Source organism: Pholis gunnellus (genome assembly GCF_910591455.1).
Source record: "Pholis gunnellus genome assembly, chromosome: 7".
NCBI classification, from domain to species: Eukaryota; Metazoa; Chordata; class Actinopteri; order Perciformes; family Pholidae; genus Pholis; species Pholis gunnellus.
Window position 1 is genome coordinate 150,282 of NC_136533.1, and position 20,093 is coordinate 170,374.

The following is a 20,093-nucleotide window of genomic DNA, read 5'->3' on the forward strand; positions in this document are numbered from 1 at the left end:
ACACTGTCAACACCAGAGAAACAATAAAGTTTTAGTTTAGATCCATTTACTCTCTGTGTCATTCACCGCAACAACATCCAATTAAAACGGGTCATAAATGATCTGCACTTTAATGTATTGAACAGTACTGTTAACTTTCTAATCAACTTGAATCAATAAGTTCTGATTAATGAAACTAAACACTTCCTTAACGGACACAATAAAATCATAAATATCATAAATATAGTTTTTGAAAAGATAAGAAGTTGTGAGTTAGCTGCATATTCTCAAGTCTGCTTACATACATCCCCTAAAATCACAATTTCCTCCCCAAAGGCTTTTAAAATCTGTTCCACACTTTTTATCCTCATAGTCTCGATTCATGTTCATAAACCTGCTGAGGATCACCAGAAGACGGATATCTCTTGACTACCAAGCTTCTGCCTTAGTCCTGAACCCAGAAACAGTCAATCAGCTTCTATGAGGTTTAAATTCAGATTCATAAACTGTCTTATCGGGATAAACTTGTGATATATTGCTCCTTTTCTGATAAATGTCACCTGTTCATGTCATATCACCTTATGAAGCTGCCTGTTCTTTTCTGTTTGTGGGAAAGTTCCATTCACCATAATGTTACCACAGAAAAGAAAATGATCTCCAACCTGCAGAGCTTCAGGTCCTGAGAAACTAAAGATAGAAGCTCAAGACAACAGAACAGGTTCAGCAATCAGCGGTCGTATTAGTGGAGCTGAAACAATTATTATATTTGATCACAAATATGAAAATATGAAATATATTTATAAGATGTCAGAGCTGATACATAGACATGGTTAATAATAACAAGCAGTTAGCTGGAAATAACAAATCACAATACGACTAGAAAACTACGAACAACAATACTAATAGAAACCTACCAACAGCAATAAGACTACAAACCTACCAACAGCAATAAGACTACAAACCTACCAACAACAATAAGACTACAAACCTACCAACAACAATAAGACTACAAACCTACCAACAACAATACGACTACAAACCTACCAACAACAATACGACTACAAACCTACCAACAACAATACGACTACAAACCTACCAACAACAATACGACTACAAACCTACCAACAACAATACGACTACAAACCTACCAACAACAATACGACTACAAACCTACCAACAACAATACGACTACAAACCTACCAACAACAATACGACTACAAACCTACCAACAACAATACGACTACAAACCTACCAATAACAATACGACTACAAACCAGGTGATTATTTAGTTTTTAAGTTCCTTTTCTTAAATTCATCTGACATCTTTTCACGATATATGTTTCCCTGTAACTCATTTTATTTCCACAAGTGAAAAGAAAAATGGCATCTGATAAATAATTGAAGGATGTCATTAGTTTTTAATAATTATTCTGCCTGCTTGTTTCAGAGTATTTACTGTCGACGTATTTTACATATACATAATATAATATAATATATATACACTATATATACATTTAAATGTATGTATATATTGTTTAATAATAATTTGTTACAATTTAAGATTTTAACTGTATTTGACACATTCTGTCACTTTTGTCTTCAGATTATTTATATTTCCAGATTGTTTGAAATATCTATCAATGTATATCCACGTATATATACAGTGGGGAAAAAAAGTATTTAGTCAGCCACCAATTGTGCAAGGTCTCCCACTTAAAAAGATGAGAGAGGCCTGTAATGTTCATCATAGGTGAACCTCAACTATGAGAGACAAAATGAGAAAAAAAAATCCAGAAAATCACATTGTCTGATTTTTAAAGAATTTATTTGCAAATTATGGTGGAAAATAAGTATTTGGTCACCTATATACAAACAAGATTTCTGGCTTTCACAGACCTGTAACTTCTTCTTTAAGAGGCTCCTCTGTCCTCCACTCGTTACCTGTATTAATGGCGCCTATTTCAACTCGTTATCAGTATAAAAGACACCTGTCCACAACCTCAAACAGTCACACTCCAAACTCCACTATGGCCAAGACCAAAGAGCTGTCAAAGGACACCAGAAACAACATTGTAGACCTGCACCAGGCTGGGAAGACTGAATCTGCAATAGGTAAGCAGCTTGGTGTGAAGAAATCAACTGTGGGAGCAATTATTAGAAAATAGAAGACCTACAAGACCACTGATAATGTCCCTCGATCTGGGGCTCCACGCAAGATCTCACCCTGTGGGGTCAAAATGATCACAAGAACGGTGAGCAAAGATCCCAGAACCACACGGGGGGACCTAGTGAATGACCTGCAGAGAGCTGGGACCAAAGTAACAAAGGCTACCATCAGTAACACACTACGCCGCCAGGGACTCAAATCCTGCAGTGCCAGACGTGTCCCCCTGCTCAAGTCAGTACAGGTCCAGGCCCGTCTGAAGTTTGCTAGAGAGCATTTGGATGATCCAGAAGAGGATTGGGAGAATGTCATATGGTCAGATGAAACCAAAATAGAACGTTTTGGTAGAAACTCAACTAGTCGTGTTTGGAGGACAAAGAATGCTGAGTTGCATCCAAAGAACACCATACCTACTGTGAAGTATGGGGGTGGAAACATCATGCTTTGGGGCTGTTTTTCTGCAAAGGGACCAGGACGACTGATCCGTGTAAAGGAAAGAATGAATGGGGCCATGTATCGTGAGATTTTGAGTGAAAACCTCCTTCCATCAGCAAGGGCATTGAAGATGAAACGTGGCTGGGTCTTTCAGCACGACAATGATCCCAAACACACCGCCCGGGCAACGAAGGAGTGGCTTCGTAAGAAGCATTTCAAGGTCCTGGAGTGGCCTAGCCAGTCTCCAGATCTCAACCCCATAGAACATCTTTGGAGGGAGTTGAAAGTCCGTGTTGCCCAGCGACAGCCCCAAAACATCACTGCTCTAGAGGAGATCTGCATGGAGGAATGGGCCAAAATACCAGCAACAGTGTGTGAAAACCTTGTGAAGACTTACAGCAAACGTTTGACCTCTGCCATTGCCAACAAAGGGTATATAACAAATTATTGAGATGAACTTTTGTTATTGACCAAATACTTATTTTCCACCATAATTTGCAAATAAATTCTTTAAAAATCAGACAATGTGATTTTCTGGATTTTTTTTTCTCATTTTGTCTCTCATAGTTGAGGTTCACCTATGATGAACATTACAGGCCTCTCTCATCTTTTTAAGTGGGAGAACTTGCACAATTGGTGGCTGACTAAATACTTTTTTTCCCCACTGTATATGCGTATATATGTACTGTATGAATGTATGTCATATTGTAACACTTTCCAGAGTGGTGTGTAGAGTGAATCAGGTGAACAGAGGACTGAAGGAGACACACAGTTGCTGTCTGTAGCTCTTTGTCTGTAGTTTCTAAGAGAAACGCCGAACGCTGAGTGTCTCTTTTATGACGCCGTGCTGGCTCAGGCTGTTTGGACAAAAGGCTTCTGCTGCTCAGGTGCTATAAAGAGCAGCAGCTGCTCCACAGGTAACATACAACCACCACAGACAGCAGCAACATCAGCAACCAGCTGAGCAACCAGAGAGGCAACATGACTTCCAGCAGCATGAACATGAGCAGGGTGAGAACGAGCGACCAACACGACAGGAACAGGAACACTGAACACAAACATAAGTCACTGTTTCTAAACGCTTTATAGCTTTTAACTAATGCCTTTATTCATGCATCATACGTTATTTAGTTCATTTAGTTCACATGAACGTCAGCAATAAGAAACATGTTCATGAGATCTTGTAAGAACATCAGGATCAAGTGAAGTCACATCCTCTAAAAAAAGAAAACCTATAAACACTCCAGTTGTGAGGATTTGTTCTTTCATCCTGATAGAAAGATGAGCAGTCATGTCTCCTGTCTCCTTCTTGTTTCTTCCGTCTCCTTACTCCTGTCTCCTTGTCAGGTGGCCTTCTACGAGGACAGGAACTTCCAGGGCCGGTCCTACGAGTGCAGCAGCGACTGTGCCGACATGTCGTCCTACCTGAGCAGGTGTCAGTCCTGCAGGGTGGAGAGAGGCTGCTTCATGGTCTACGACCGCACCAACTTCATGGGGAACCAGTTCTTCCTGAGGAGGGGCGAGTACTCCGACTACCAGAGCATGATGGGAATGAGCGACTGCATCAGGTCCTGTCGTATGATCCCCATGGTAACCACACAACCAATCACAGCACAGAGTTGAAATCTATTTCAGACTACAACTGACCAATTCTATGGATTATCTGCAGACTATTTGAACAGTGCAGGTGTTGTAATAACTGCTGATTATTGATCGTTGTTTCAGCACCGCGGCTCGTACAGGATGAAGATCTACGAGAGGGAGAACTTCGGAGGCCAGAGTCACGAGATGATGGACGACTGCAACAACGTGATGGATCGTTACCGCATGTCCAACTGCATGTCCTGTCACGTGATGGACGGACACTGGCTGATGTACGAGCAGCCTCAGTACAGAGGCAGGATGATGTACATGAGGCCTGGAGAGTACAGGAACTTCATGAACATGGGCATGAGCAGCATGAGGTTCATGAGCATGAGGCGCATCAGTGACTCCTACTACTAGTCACCAAGGAAACACAAATTACAGCATAATAAAGCTCTCTTTGACTTAACACCGTTTACAGTCGTTTCTGTTGGATTCAGGCTGATTTAATTTTCTACCTGAGTCCTACATAAGTCCTACCTGAGTCCTACATAAGTCTTACCTGAGTCCTAAATAAGTCCTACCTGAGTCCTCTATAAGTCTTACCTGAGTCCTCCATAAGTCCTACCTGAGTCCTCCATAAGTCCTACCTGAGTCCTCCATAAGTCTTACCTGAGTCCTCCATAAGTCCTACCTGAGTCCTCCATAAGTCTTACCTGAGTCCTACATAAGTTCTACATAAGTCCTACCTGAGTCCTCTATAAGTCTTACCTGAGTCCTCCATAAGTCCTACCTGAGTCCTCCATAAGTCTTACCTGAGTCCTACATAAGTTCTACATAAGTCCTACCTGAGTCCTCTATAAGTCTTACCTGAGTCCTCCATAAGTCCTACCTGAGTCCTCCATAAGTCTTACCTGAGTCCTCCATAAGTCCTACCTGAGTCCTCCATAAGTCTTACCTGAGTCCTACATAAGTTCTACATAAGTCTTACCTGAGTCCTACATAAGTCTTACCTGAGTCCTACATAAGTCTTACCTGAGTCCTAAATAAGTCCTACCTGAGTCCTACCTGAGTCCTCTATAAGTCCTACCTGAGTCCTCCATAAGTCTTACCTGAGTCCTACATAAGTTCTACATAAGTCTTACCTGAGTCCTACCTGAGTCCTACATAAGTCTTACCTGAGTCCTACCTGAGTCCTACATAAGTCCTACCTGAGTCCTACATAAGTCTAACCTGAGTCCTACATAAGTCTTACCTGAGTCCTACATAAGTCTTACCTGAGTCCTAAATAAGTCCTACCTGAGTCCTACCTGAGTCCTACATAAGTCCTACCTGAGTCCTAAATAAGTCCTACCTGAGTCCTACCTGAGTCCTACATAAGTCCTACTTGAGTCCTACATAAGTCTTACCTGGGTTCTACATAAGTCCTACCTGAGTCCTACCTGAGTCCTACATAAGTCCTACCTGAGTCCTAAATAAGTCCTACCTGAGTCCTACCTGAGTCCAACATGTGGTCCTAACTATAAACCTGAGCCAGCCCTAACTATAAACCTGAGCCAGCCCTAACTATAAACCTGAGCCAGCCCTAACTATAATCCTGAACCAGTCCTAACTATAAACCTGAACCAGTCCTAACTATAAACCTGAACCAGCCCTAACTATAAACCTGAGCCAGTCCTAACTATAAACCTGAACCAGCCCTAACTATAAACCTGAGTCAGCCCTAACTATAAACCTGAACCAGCCCTAACTATAAACCTGAACCAGCCCTAACTATAAACCTGAACCAGCCCTAACTATAAACCTGAGCCAGCCCTAACTATAAACCTGAACCAGCCCTAACTATAAACCTGAACCAGCCCTAACTATAAACCTGAACCAGCCCTAACTATAAACCTGAACCAGCCCTAACTATAAACCTGAACCAGCCCTAACTATAAACCTGAGCCAGCCCTAACTATAAACCTGAACCAGCCCTAACTATAAACCTGAGCCAGCCCTAACTATAAACCTGAACCAGCCCTAACTATAAACCTGAACCAGCCCTAACTATAAACCTGAGCCAGCCCTAACTGTAAACCTGAGCCAGCCCTAACTGTAAACCTGAGCCAGCACTAACTTAAGTCTTAACCCTACTCTTAAATGTGGTGAGTGTTTCTGCCCCCCTCGACTGAAGCTGTAAGCTGGTTCCACAAGAGGAGCTTAATAACTGAAGGTTCTGGTTCCTGTTCTACATCTTGAGACTATAGGAACCACGAGTACACAGAACACTGCAAATAAACTACATTTCTTACATGTATCATCACTGAAGAGGAAAAGCTAAAACATGTGACATACAAAGAGACTAGTGTACGTTTAAATGTATAACTGACATTTAGCCACTGTAATGAAGAATATAACAAAACGAATAGGTTATGCTACAGTAGCTACGCACGCTAACTCAGAAATGCTGACAATGAGAAATGAGAGAACACGCTGACGTCAGCACCTGAGAACCAGCGTCCTCCTGAGTCCAGTTCATATCATGAACTAACAGCATATGTATACTACAGTCACATGATGACCTGTAACGGGAGGTGATGCTCATGTTCAGGTATATGATATAAAACAGATGTACTAACTGGTGTTTAATAAGGAGCAGTGCACTCTGGGATTTTACTAGAAGCATTTATTAAAAATGATTTTGGTTCAAAATTTTGGCCATGTAAAAAAGAAAAAAAAGAAAAAGGAAATACAAAATGAGAAAGTAAAAACATCTGCAGTCACATGGTTTCAACATTCACCGTTTCATAACTTTAGACTTTGATTTTATTACATTCACAAAGACATTCAAAACTCAAAAATACAATTTTTAAAACTTTACTGAAGCTTTGAGAAAGGTTCTGTTTAAATATCAAGATTTATATTTTATAGCTACTTAACGTCTTTAACAGCCCATAAAATACCTTTGGTTTTCATTCAAACACCATCATTAGATTTTGGAATAAACGTTTTTAATTGTTGGTCTCGCTCTTCTCTGATTGGTAAAAGAGGTCTAAAGGAGTAAAGGTCAAAGGTCGAATCATCTATCGGCAACTCGTCAAGAAAAAAAAAAATCTAAATCTACGAAGGACTTTGTGCTCTCGAAAACAATTCAAGCAGAAACACATCTAACATCATCCAACACAGCGAAGCCCACCCTAGAACAGACAGGTGGGGTAGATGGTGACCTAGAACAGACAGGTGGAGTAGATGGTGACCTAGAACAGACAGGTGGAGTAGATGGTGACCTAGAACAGACAGGTGGGGTAGATGGTGACCTAGAACAGACAGGTGGAGTAGATGGTGACCTAGAACAGACAGGTGGAGTAGATGGTGACCTAGAACAGACAGGTGGAGTAGATGGTGACCTAGAACAGACAGGTGGAGTAGATGGTGACCTAGAACAGACAGGTGGAGTAGATGGTGACCTAGAACAGACAGGTGGAGTAGATGGTGACCTAGAACAGACAGGTGGAGTAGATGGTGACCTAGAACAGACAGGTGGAGTAGATGGTGACCTAGAACAGACAGGTGGAGTAGATGGTGACCTAGAACAGACAGGTGGAGTAGATGGTGACCTAGAACAGACAGGTGGAGTAGATGGTGACCTAGAACAGACAGGTGGAGTAGATGGTGACCTAGAACAGACAGGTGGAGTAGATGGTGACCTTGCGGCTGATCTCCTGAAGCAGCTCCTTCACAGCCGCCTCCAGCTCCACCAGCTGCTCCACCTTCACCTCCAGAGTCTGCTGGTTGTCTCCGTAGGACTTCTCCAGGTCTGTAAAAGATAAAGAAAACTAAAACTTTAACACTGGAGTTGGGTGCTTTTTGGGTCTACAAGTTTACACCGGTTAGATTTGAATATTGAAATGGTATTGATGACACGTTCCTCTTTACATCAGCAACCAGTGAGGACGGAGTTACAGCGCTAGCTTGTATAAACCTCTTTTCCTTTAGGAATCATGACTTGGCTAAAAGCAGAATAATGATCAGAACACATTAGTTAACGCTGGCTAGCAAGTGTTGTTGTCTTTTCTTAATAACTGCTGAAGAACTCTGGGCCGCGTGGCCTACTGGTGGCCTACTTGATGGGAGAGGAGACGACAGGAGATCCCGAGAGGATGGCTGGCTAGTTAGCTAGTTAGCCCATCTGCAGAGCTCGCTAGTGCTAGAGTGATGTCAGAGTGATGTCACCTTTGAGCAGCTGCAGTTTGTCGCTGGCCTTCAGCAGCAGCTCTTTAGCTTCCTGCTGCAGTGACTCCGCCCTCTTCTTTGCATTAGCGACGCCCCCGGCCTTCTGACCAATCAGCTGCTCCACTTTGGCATACTTCTCCTTCAGCTCCGAGTCCAGGTCCTACACACACACACACACACACACACACACACACACACACACACACACACACACACACACACACACACACACACACACGATATTAAATGAAGCTTTTTTTCAACAACAATAAAACGGCAATACTATAATATTTATTCTCTCTGTGCGGCCCGGTACCAAATGACCCACGGCCGGTACCGGTCCGCAGCCCGGTAGCGGTCCGGTGGTTGGGGACCACTGCTTTAGGTGAACTCACCTTCTTCACGTCCTCTGCAACCTTTCTGATGCTCGCTGCATGCTGATTGGTGCGTTCGGTGCTCATAGTGACGTTCAGACCTTTGTCTCTCAGCAGCGTCACTTCCTGTTCCAGCCTCTGCAGCCTTTGGGTGGCGTTAGTCAGCTTCAACTCTGCATGTGCCGTCTCCAACTCCACCTGAACGCAGCACAGACAGGCAGCGTGTTATCTTCTTCTTCTAACGTCAGTGTAGCAAACAAAAGTAAACGTCTAGTACACATTGTGACGTGATGTCAGTGAAGTAAACGTCTAGTACACATTGTGACGTGATGTCAGTAAAGTAAACGTCTAGTACACATTGTGACGTGATGTCAGTGAAGTAAACGTCTAGTACACATTGTGACGTGATGTCAGTGAAGTAAACGTCTAGTACACATTGTGACGTGATGTCAGTGAAGTAAACGTCTAGTACACATTGTGACGTGATGTCAGTGAAGTAAACGTCTAGTACACATTGTGACGTGATGTCAGTGAAGTAAACGTCTAGTGCACATTGTGACAGGATGTCAGTGAAGTAAACGTCTAGTACACATTGTGACGTGATGTCAGTGAAGTAAACGTCTAGTACACATTGTGACGTGATGTCAGTGAAGTAAACGTCTAGTACACATTGTGACGTGATGTCAGTGAAGTAAACGTCTAGTACACATTGTGACGTGATGTCAGTGAAGTAAACGTCTAGTACACATTGTGACAGGATGTCAGTGAAGTAAACGTTGGGCAGTACTAACGGAGGACAGTAGCTGATTGGTGGTCTGGATGTGGGCGGCGGTTTGCTGGATCGCATTGCTGGCAGCGGTCTGAGCTCTCTGAGCTTCTTCCAGAGCTCGCTGCACCTTCTCTGCAGAGTACTTCACATCTGCTGCTTCCTCACTGACGAGCACAGGAAGTTACATCATCATCACCACCATCATCACCATCACAACCATCATCATCATCATCAGGCAGGGAGAGATGAGACTTTTTTAAAGTCTAAGGGTCCTGGATGACCCGGTAGGACCCACCTGGCGAGGCGGGCCTGGTCCAGCAGGTCCTCTGCTCTGTGGATTTCGTCGGCGCTCTGCTGCAGGATTCTCTCCACGTGTCCCAGCTCTCCCACCTTCTGCCGGATGTCCTCTGTCAGATTCTGCAGCTGAGCCGGCGTCGTCGGCATCTGCACGGCCAGAACCTCGTCGGCCACCAGCTCGATGCTCTCCAGGTCGGCGGCGTCCTCTGAAACCACAAAGACCGCCAGTTGGATCCAGACTCAGAACCGTCATGAAAAGTCACATGACTCTGAACAGGAAGTGAGCGACATACGTGTGAGGAAGTCTCTGATCTGTCTGATGAGGACTCTCAGATCCTCGTTGCTCTGCTGGACTTTCTGTTTGGTTCTGTTGGTCTTCATCAGGACGTCCTGAGCGCTCAGCTTCGCCTCGTCTGCTCTCACTTTGGCCTCCGACACCTGCAGACAAAACACAGGTAAGAACATCCGGTACAGACCAGGGCCCGTCAGAACCAGCTCAGACCAGGGCCCGTCGGGTCCAGCACAGACCAGGGTCAGTCGGGTCCAGCACAGACCAGGGCCAGTCGGGTCCAGCACAGACCAGGGCCCGTCGGGTCCAGCACAGACCAGGGCCCGTCAGACTCACCATCTTGGAGAGTCTGTCCACTTCCTCCATGGCGCTGATGATTTCCTGCTCAGATTCTCGGGTCTTCTTCCAGATGTTTCTGGCCGCCATCTTCACGCCGTCACATCCTTCACCTCCACACCTGGTCCGACCCTCAGAGTCCACACAGCCCAGACCTCCACAGGGGGAGGACCCGCACGAGTCCTGACCTGATGGTGGACTGCCGCATGTCTGTGAGAACCAGGACCGAGCACAAAATAAAGTCCAGTCCAACTATAATAACATAAACATCTTTAATACTCCTCTGATATAAGTAGAATATATTGAATGAGTATAAATCCTAAATAATGCGCTCATCTGTGTTCATGGTTATGCATGTTTACATTTGTTAATCTCTTTCAAGCTACAAATGAAATCTTTTGTGTTTTTTATGTTTGTACAGTTACAATCAGTCAAAAGGTTTAAAGTGTCATAAATAAATAAGAATAAATCAGGAGAGAGGACGTGATGCCTTCAGGAGCAGCTCTCTAAATCAGAGGAAATCATTCATTGAGATGCAGATTCATCTCTAATAAAGACTGAAGGTCAGAACAAAGAAACACTAAATTAAACGGTCAAAGAAAGTCTGAAAACAAAAGTCCTGATTGAAAATAAAAACAAACAATAATTCAATGAAATGATGAAATGATCACCTTGTGGCTGATCTCTGATAGGTCCAGAGTCTGCAGCTCTCCTGCCAGGTTGTCCATTCTCTGAGCATGCTCAGTGTGTCTCCTCAGGAACTCCTCTCTGGTTTGGTTCAGTTTGTCCTCTGTGAGTTGCCGTAGAGCACTGGAGGTTTGTACAAGGCTGCCGGCATCGATGGTGGACGTGTTCGCTCGAACTTCAGCCGCCAGAGACTGTTGGAAGTATTTAGAGACGCTGTCCGTCGCCCCTGGTGACAGGAAGTACAAATCAGATGAGAGAACTGGTGACCTCACAGGTGACCTCACAGGTGACCTCACAGGTGACCTCACAGGTGATTAACATGATGACAATTTATTCTGTACCCACACAGGAAGCTGCTGATGAAGATGCGGTTGAAAGCTCCAGAATTAGTAAGTAAGTGGCCCTTGAGTAGTTGTTCACATGATCCTCCCCCCCGTTGACCTTTAACCCCTCTCACCTCTGATGTCAGAGTTCTTGATGAACTCAACCTGATCCAACAGCTCTTGAACCGTTCGCTCCAGTTTCTGTGCATCCGACATCACAGAGTCCAGTTTAGTTTCTGCAGCCGAGTCCTCGTCCTCCACCTGGACCAGGATCTGTTCAGTGTGGTTCAACATCCGGCTCAGGGCCCCCATCAGGTCACTGAGGGAAACACACAGGTCAGAGGTCACAGTTTGCATTATTCTGAGCTGCTTTAATCTCCAGATGAAATATATAATCCCACCTGTCCTGTTGCAGCTCGTTTAATCTTTTAACCTCTCAGCCTATTTTGAGGCCTCTGCTCAAACATGTCATACACAAACTCAAAGGGGCGTATCTCTCTAACCACAAGGTCTATTTGAATCATTTCAATGGAATAATAACACTTGTGAGACTCGTTCATATCAGTGTATATGTTACTGGTAAATGCTGAATGAATACAGCACACAGCTCAAATCACAGCTCGCCTGAAAAAAAAAAAGCTCTTTTATTGATGCTATTGATTTGAAATGATGCAGACGAAAACCTAAACTCTCCCAAATCATAGCACAACATGTCAGCAGTCCTTAAAAAAGAACTTAGCTTTGATAAAGTGAAGCAGGCAGAGATATCCATGTTTTTGTACAGGTAGCAGGCAGGAAGCCCTGCACATCCACAAAGGTGGTGATGGGATTATTGAAAGCATCACAGAAGCATACAGAGCTCCTTCACTGAAGAGTTGATGTCCAAACAACCAGAAGTCCCTTTAGGCTGGTTACCCACAATGCCCACAGTGCATCCGTTCATGCGGGCAAAGCCCACCACAATGTTTCTGGCGTAGTTGGGCATGATCTCAAAGAAGTCGCTCTCATCCACTATTGCTTGAACAATGTCCAACATGTCTTCGGCTTTAGTTGTCTCAAGCGGCACGATCGTGTCCAATGAGGACCAGACGATCGCTGCAGTCGTGGCACTCCTCAGCGGCAGGAAGTTGAAGAACTCACTCATGTTAAGCAAGAACTCAACATCATCCTCAAAAGCATAGCGAGCCACTCCAGACACAGTGGGGGGCGTTTTGGCTACACCAAGCTCCTCTTGAGTCTTCGTTGGTGACAGACTTCACAACACCAGCTCCTGTGATGAACAGGTATGACGTGTCCGAGCACTGTGAAGTCCTGAGTAAAAACATTAGCTTGCAATTGATCCTGCCTCGGCCTGTCACAATACTGTCCTGCACCATGCCGAAGACAGAGCAGCACTGATCCACGAACATGTCCGAATCCACAAAGGACTCTGGGTCCAGCACAAGATCCACTTGCTCCCTGGATGTCAATTTACCTTTTTGTGTTTGTATCTATTCTCCTCTGACCTCCGTTTCATGTCACTCCTCTCCTTAACGCTCAGGAGGCTAACAGAATACAGCAGCAGCCCCGTTGCTGGTTCGGCGGTGGCATTGTGGCAGCAACTAATTAATAAAAAAACACCCGGCCTATTGCAGCACGATAGAACTCCAGATTAAATATAATCTCACCTGGCCTGTTGCAGCAGCTCCTGGGTCTCGGTCAGTGGTTGAGAGGCTGGATTCTGGTTCAGAATGACCCAGATGTCGGCGACGCTCCTCTCCATGCTGTCGATGGACTTCTTGTACGGTCCGCTGACTCCGCTGGCTTTCACGGCGTTGACCTTGTTGACGAGGCGGTGCGTCTGATTGGTCAACTGACCAATGACGTTGTCCCAGTCGGCGAAGCACTGGTGGCAGCGGTGGCAGCCGGGGAAGGTTCCAGAGAAGCCGCGGCTGCAGACGTCGCAGCGTGGGCCGGAAACCCCGTCCACACAGACGCAGTGACCGCTGCCTTTGTTACACTGCTGCTCCGATACACCGCGAGGATCACAGTCGCACGCTGAGACAGGAACACACTCAGGGTTAGAAGTTCACACCTGAAACCACACCCACCAGTGATGTCACAGAGTCCTGGAGTACACATGTACATCACAGTTTATCATGGTGTAACCAGCTGTGAACAACATTTGCAGATAATAATGGAAGTCACTAGTCAGACAGTTACGAGGTAACCAAACCCGTCAACGGTAACCAAATCTAACCACGAGGACTTCCATACAGACTCACTACCAAAGAGAACTGAGACTGAAGGGAGACAGAGTCTGAACATTACATTACAGTCATTTAGACGCTTTGATCCAAAGATTCTATCCACCGTGGGCTCAGCTACGGAGCAGTTTGGGGCTCAAGGACACATCGACATGAGACGAGCAGAGCCGGAGTCTGGGATCGAACCACGGATCCTCTGATTGAAGGACGGCCCTGCTCTCCACTTAACTGAAGGTATGTTCACAGTTTACTAGACTGAGGACAGGAAATGAGGGACGGTGGTCTAAAGTCAGACTCAAACCAGGTTCAAAAAGGTTTAGTGTGTCTTCAGAAGTCTGTTTCATAAAGAGACACAAATATGGTGGTTTAATTAAACACAGACACACAAACGGTCCAACTTCCTGTGAGGGTGTGCGTGGGAGTGTGTGTGTATGTGTGTGTATGTGTGTGTGTGCGTGGGAGTGTGTGTGTATGTGTGTGTAACATCTGGTTTGTATTTAACACGGTTGAAACTCCTTCAAGCTGCAGAAACAACAAAAGTGATTCAGACTGAGATTTAACTCTGAACATGAAACAGACAGAGACAGGCTGTGGTGTTAGACGTGGACCCCCCCCCCCCCTCTCAGCAGGTCCAGTTTCTGACCTTCAGCTCTGCTTCACACTAACAAAGCCTCTTTGTGGACTTCAGGAATATTTGGAGGATCAGACAGATCTCTGGTCTCGTCTCCATGGCGACAGGACCGTTGGGCCTCGGGGAACATCTGGACTTAATATAAGTCACAGCAGACCGCAGCAGAGGATGCTCGGGGCAGGAATGTTCCCACGATGCATTGGGGCAGCGGCTGAACGACTGTGTTCATCAACTTTAAACTTTTGTCCTTCACATTCACAATAAAATGAATATTACCGATAACAGAATGTGGTGAACGTACCGTGACACTGGACCTATTACTGATAACAGAATGTGGTGAACGTACCGTGACACTGGACCTATTACTGATAACAGAATGTGGTGAACGTACCGTGACACTGGACCTATTACTGATAACAGAATGTGGTGAACGTACCGTGACACTGGACCTATTACCGATAACAGAATGTGGAGAACGTACCGTGACACTGGACCTATTACTGATAACAGAATGTGGTGAACGTACCGTGACACTGGACCTATTACCGATAACAGAATGTGGAGAACGTACCGTGACACTGGACCTATTACTGATAACAGAATGTGGTGAACGTACCGTGACACTGGACCTATTACCGATAACAGAATGTGGTGAACGTACCGTGACACTGGACCTATTACTGATAACAGAATGTGGTGAACGTACCGTGACACTGGACCTATTACTGATAACAGAATGTGGAGAACGTACCGTGACACTGGACCTATTACTGATAACAGAATGTGGAGAACGTACCGTGACACTGGACCTATTACTGATAACAGAATGTGGTGAACGTACCGTGACACTGGACCTATTACTGATAACAGAATGTGGAGAACGTACCGTGACACTGGACCTATTACTGATAACAGAATGTGGTGAACGTACCGTGACACTGGACCTATTACTGATAACAGAATGTGGTGAACGTACCGTGACACTGGACCTATTACTGATAACAGAATGTGGTGAACGTACCGTGACACTGGACCTATTACTGATAACAGAATGTGGAGAACGTACCGTGACACTGGACCTATTACCGATAACAGAATGTGGAGAACGTACCGTGACACTGGACCTATTACTGATAACAGAATGTGGAGAACGTACCGTGACACTGGACCTATTACCGATAACAGAATGTGGAGAACGTACCGTGACACTGGACCTATTACTGATAACAGAATGTGGAGAACGTACCGTGACACTGGACCTATTACCGATAACAGAATGTGGTGAACGTACCGTGACACTGGACCTATTACTGATAACAGAATGTGGTGAACGTACCGTGACACTGGACCTATTACTGATAACAGAATGTGGTGAACGTACCGTGACACTGGACCTATTACCGATAACAGAATGTGGTGAACGTACCGTGACACTGGACCTATTACTGATAACAGAATGTGGTGAACGTACCGTGACACTGGACCTATTACTGATAACAGAATGTGGTGAACGTACCGTGACACTGGACCTATTACCGATAACAGAATGTGGTGAACGTACCGTGACACTGGACCTATTACCGATAACAGAATGTGGTGAACGTACCGTGACACTGGACCCATTACTGATAACAGAATGTGGTGAACGTACCGTGACACTGGACCTATTACTGATAACAGAATGTGGTGAACGTACCGTGACACTGGACCTATTACTGATAACAGAATGTGGAGAACGTACCGTGACACTGGACCTATTACCGATAACAGAATGTGGTGAACGTACCGTGACACTGGACCTATTACTGATAACAGAATGTGGTGAACGTACCGTGACACTGGACCTATTACCGATAACAGAATGTGGTGAACGTACCGTGACACTGGACCTATTACCGATAACAGAATGTGGTGAACGTACCGTGACACTGGACCCATTACTGATAACAGAATGTGGTGAACGTACCGTGACACTGGACCTATTACTGATAACAGAATGTGGTGAACGTACCGTGACACTGGACCTATTACTGATAACAGAATGTGGTGAACGTACCGTGACACTGGACCTATTACTGATAACAGAATGTGGTGAACGTACCGTGACACTGGACCTATTACTGATAACAGAATGTGGTGAACGTACCGTGACACTGGACCTATTACTGATAACAGAATGTGGTGAACGTACCGTGACACTGGACCTATTACCGATAACAGAATGTGGTGAACGTACCGTGACACTGGACCTATTACTGATAACAGAATGTGGTGAACGTACCGTGACACTGGACCTATTACTGATAACAGAATGTGGTGAACGTACCGTGACACTGGACCTATTACTGATAACAGAATGTGGAGAACGTACCGTGACACTGGACCTATTACTGATAACAGAATGTGGTGAACGTACCGTGACACTGGACCTATTACTGATAACAGAATGTGGTGAACGTACCGTGACACTGGACCTATTACTGATAACAGAATGTGGTGAACGTACCGTGACACTGGACCTCTGGGTCTCCCCAGAACAGCTCTCTACACTCGCTGCATGTTGCTCCTCCGAAGCCGGGCTGACAGGAACACTGACCGCTGATCTGTGGACCAAACAAAGTGTGACCACGAGCTGCTGGACGAACTAAGACTAAATGTTCACATCGTAACCTCCTCACCTCGTTGCAGGACGTCCCGTACGAGTGTTTGGAGTCGCAGGCGCAGGCCTGACAGCCGCGGCCGCTCGCCATGTTCCAGGTGTCAGGCGCACAGCGGTCACAATGTTGCCCGATGACGTCGGGTAGGCAGCGACACTGACCGCTGCCGAGGTCGCAGTGACAATCGCCAGGTGACGGACAGCTGGAGGAGTCGCTGCCCAGCTGGTTACAAACACACTCTGTAGACGAGAAGAGTTCAATCTGGATTCAGGACCAGCCTTCATTAAGACTTGATCCACATTTGGATCAATGGAGAGCATTTCCAGGAGTGAAGCTGGTGAACTCACTCCTGCAGTCCTGCAGCAGGGCGTTGCCGTAGTAGCCGTGCTTGCAGCTCTGGCAGGCGTTGCCCTCGCTGTGGTAAAGGCAACGCAGACACTCGCCGGTTCGTGGGTCGCAGGACTCCGGGTCCAACATGTCGATGTTGCTGTTGCACTGACAGGGCTGACATTGCCCCCCCACATCCCCAGGGTTTCCATGGTAACCAGGTGAGCATTCGTCACAGCGAGGACCTGCAGAGAGAAGGAGGCGGGTTCACAGACACCGCTCACTTTTAACTTCTATTTCCATCTGCTGACAGTGAATTGTTTCATGTTCAATGAAGAACCATCGCTTCACTTTTATTACTTCGACTGTTACATTTCAGCTGCTTTCATCTTTTGATATACAAATTATATTTGAAGTTTGAAACTAAATATTACGTTTCTTCACTGCTTTTAGTTCCTCAAAGCTCTCACACACAGACACAAAGTTAAACAATGTTTAAACCTGTGCTCGTAGCGTCAGTCTAATATCATATTATTCCATTTCATCACTGAAGCTTTATCTGAAGTGACGTCTAGAAACATTGAACCCTGACAGTTTCATAACGTTAAGTATAGTAATAAACAGTGAAATGTTTCCAGACTGTTGTGGAAACGTTTGTGATTGAAGCTTCGGTCTCATTTCCTGCTGTAATTACAGAGTCGCATCACATTCCTGCTCTCAGCCTGTTTACATCACACTGGATCACTCCTCTTGTCTCCACAAAGCAGCTGTTTGACTCATGAAAACCAAACAGAACAAACTGTAAATTATTCTGATTTATTGTCACATCTGCAGTTTCTTTATTCAGTTTCTGCTTTAACACAAAAAGATTTCTTCATAAGGACATCAAGCTGATGAAAGGGTTGAATAACAAGCGTTGATATATTTTAAATGCATCAACGTCTGTGTTGTTACTACGTTAATAAAGTTTTACTTCAGAGTTAATGAAGTGTTACCATAGAGTTAATAAAGTGTTACCATAGAGTTAATAAAGTGTTACCATAGAGTAAATAAAGTGTTACCATAGAGTTAATAAAGTGTTACCATAGAGTTAATAAAGTGTTACCATAGAGTTAATAAAGTGTTACCATAGAGTTAATAAAGTGTTACCATAGAGTAAATAAAGTGTTACCATAGAGTTAATAAAGTGTTACCATAGAGTAAATAAAGTGTTACCATAGAGTTAATAAAGTGTTACCATAGAGTTAATAAAGTGTTACCATAGAGTTAATAAAGTGTTACCATAGAGTAAATAAAGTGTTACCATAGAGTAAATAAAGTGTTACCATAGAGTAAATAAAGTGTTACCATAGAGTTAATAAAGTGTTACCATAGAGTAAATAAAGTGTTACCATAGAGTTAATAAAGTGTTACCATAGAGTTAATAAAGTGTTACCATAGAGTTAATAAAGTGTTACCATAGAGTAAATAAAGTGTTACCATAGAGTAAATAAAGTGTTACCATAGAGTTAATAAAGTGTTACCATAGAGTTAATAAAGTGTTACCATAGAGTTAATAAAGTGTTACCATAGAGTAAATAAAGTGTTACCATAGAGTTAATAAAGTGTTACCATAGAGTTAATAAAGTGTTACCATAGAGTTAATAAAGTGTTACCATAGAGTTAATAAAGTGTTACCATAAAGTTAATAAAGTGTTACCATAGAGTTAATAAAGTGTTACCATAGAGTTAATAAAGTGTTACCATAGAGTTAATAAAGTGTTACCATAGAGTAAATAAAGTGTTACCATAGAGTTAATAAAGTGTTACCATAGAGTAAATAAAGTGTTACCATAGAGTTAATAAAGTGTTACCATAGAGTTAAAGTGTTACCATAGAGTTAATAAAGTGTTACCATAGAGTTAATAAAGTGTTACCATAGAGTTAATAAAGTGTTACCATAGAGTTAATAAAGTGTTACCATAGAGTTAATAAAGTGTTACCATAGAGTTAATAAAGTGTTACCATAGAGTTAAAGTGTTACCATAGAGTTAATAAAGTGTTACCATAGAGTTAATAAAGTGTTACCATAGAGTAAATAAAGTGTTACCATAGAGTTAATAAAGTGTTACCATAGAGTTAATAAAGTGTTACCATAGAGTAAATAAAGTGTTACCATAGAGTTAATAAAGTGTTACCATAGAGTTAATAAAGTGTTACCATAGAGTTAATGAAGTGTTACCATAGAGTTAATAAAGTGTTACCACTGTGACCAGCTGTACAGGTTTCACCCCGTTAATAAAAGTCTAAACTCAGTGTTAATAAAGTTTTTTTGTACCTCTGTGTAGAACTCAGTGTTAATAAAGTTTTTTGTACCTCTGTGTAGAACTCAGTGTTAATAAAGTTTTTTGTACCTCTGTGTAGAACTCAGTGTTAATAAAGTTTTTTTGTACCTCTGTGTAGAACTCAGTGTTAATAAAGTTTTTTGTATCTCTGTGTAGAACTCAGTGTTAATAAAGTTTTTTGTATCTCTGTGTAGAACTCAGTGTTAATAAAGTTTTTTGTATCTCTGTGTAGAACTCAGTGTTAATAAAGTTTTTTGTATCTCTGTGTAGAACTCAGTGTTAATAAAGTTTTTTGTATCTCTGTGTAGAACTCAGTGTTAATAAAGTTTTTTTGTACCTCTGTGTAGAACTCAGTGTTAATAAAGTTTTTTTGTACCTCTGTGTAGAACTCAGTGTTAATAAAGTTTTTTGTATCTCTGTGTAGAACTCAGTGTTAATAAAGTTTTTTTGTACCTC

At 43.6% G+C, this 20,093-nt stretch overlaps 2 protein-coding genes across 2 annotated transcripts in view; one reads left to right on the forward strand and one right to left on the reverse strand.

Annotated features, from left to right (window-relative positions):
- Positions 1-3,559: 3,559 nt before the first annotated feature.
- LOC306698530 (gamma-crystallin M2-like) lies at positions 3,560-4,582 on the forward strand (the record flags this gene model as incomplete). The annotated part of the gene is made up of 3 exons (XM_079162856.1): positions 3,560-3,589; positions 3,926-4,168; positions 4,304-4,582. 3 exons carry the CDS (start codon positions 3,560-3,562, stop codon positions 4,580-4,582), a joined length of 552 nt encoding a protein of 183 aa, XP_079018982.1.
- A 2,284-nt stretch (positions 4,583-6,866) lies between these two features.
- lamb1a (laminin, beta 1a) overlaps positions 6,867-20,093 on the reverse strand; it is a 39,226-nt gene continuing 25,999 nt past the window's right edge. Inside the window, exons 21-33 of the mRNA XM_079162237.1 lie at positions 17,334-17,558; positions 17,008-17,225; positions 16,836-16,932; positions 13,120-13,489; positions 11,587-11,771; positions 11,114-11,355; positions 10,443-10,652; positions 10,111-10,255; positions 9,816-10,023; positions 9,543-9,684; positions 8,773-8,949; positions 8,378-8,537; positions 6,867-7,961 (exon numbers count right to left, since the gene is read on the reverse strand). Coding sequence (XP_079018363.1) covers positions 7,822-7,961; positions 8,378-8,537; positions 8,773-8,949; positions 9,543-9,684; positions 9,816-10,023; positions 10,111-10,255; positions 10,443-10,652; positions 11,114-11,355; positions 11,587-11,771; positions 13,120-13,489; positions 16,836-16,932; positions 17,008-17,225; positions 17,334-17,558 — 2,519 coding nt within the window. The 3' untranslated portion in view covers positions 6,867-7,821. The remainder of the gene's footprint in view (positions 7,962-8,377; positions 8,538-8,772; positions 8,950-9,542; positions 9,685-9,815; positions 10,024-10,110; positions 10,256-10,442; positions 10,653-11,113; positions 11,356-11,586; positions 11,772-13,119; positions 13,490-16,835; positions 16,933-17,007; positions 17,226-17,333; positions 17,559-20,093) is intronic.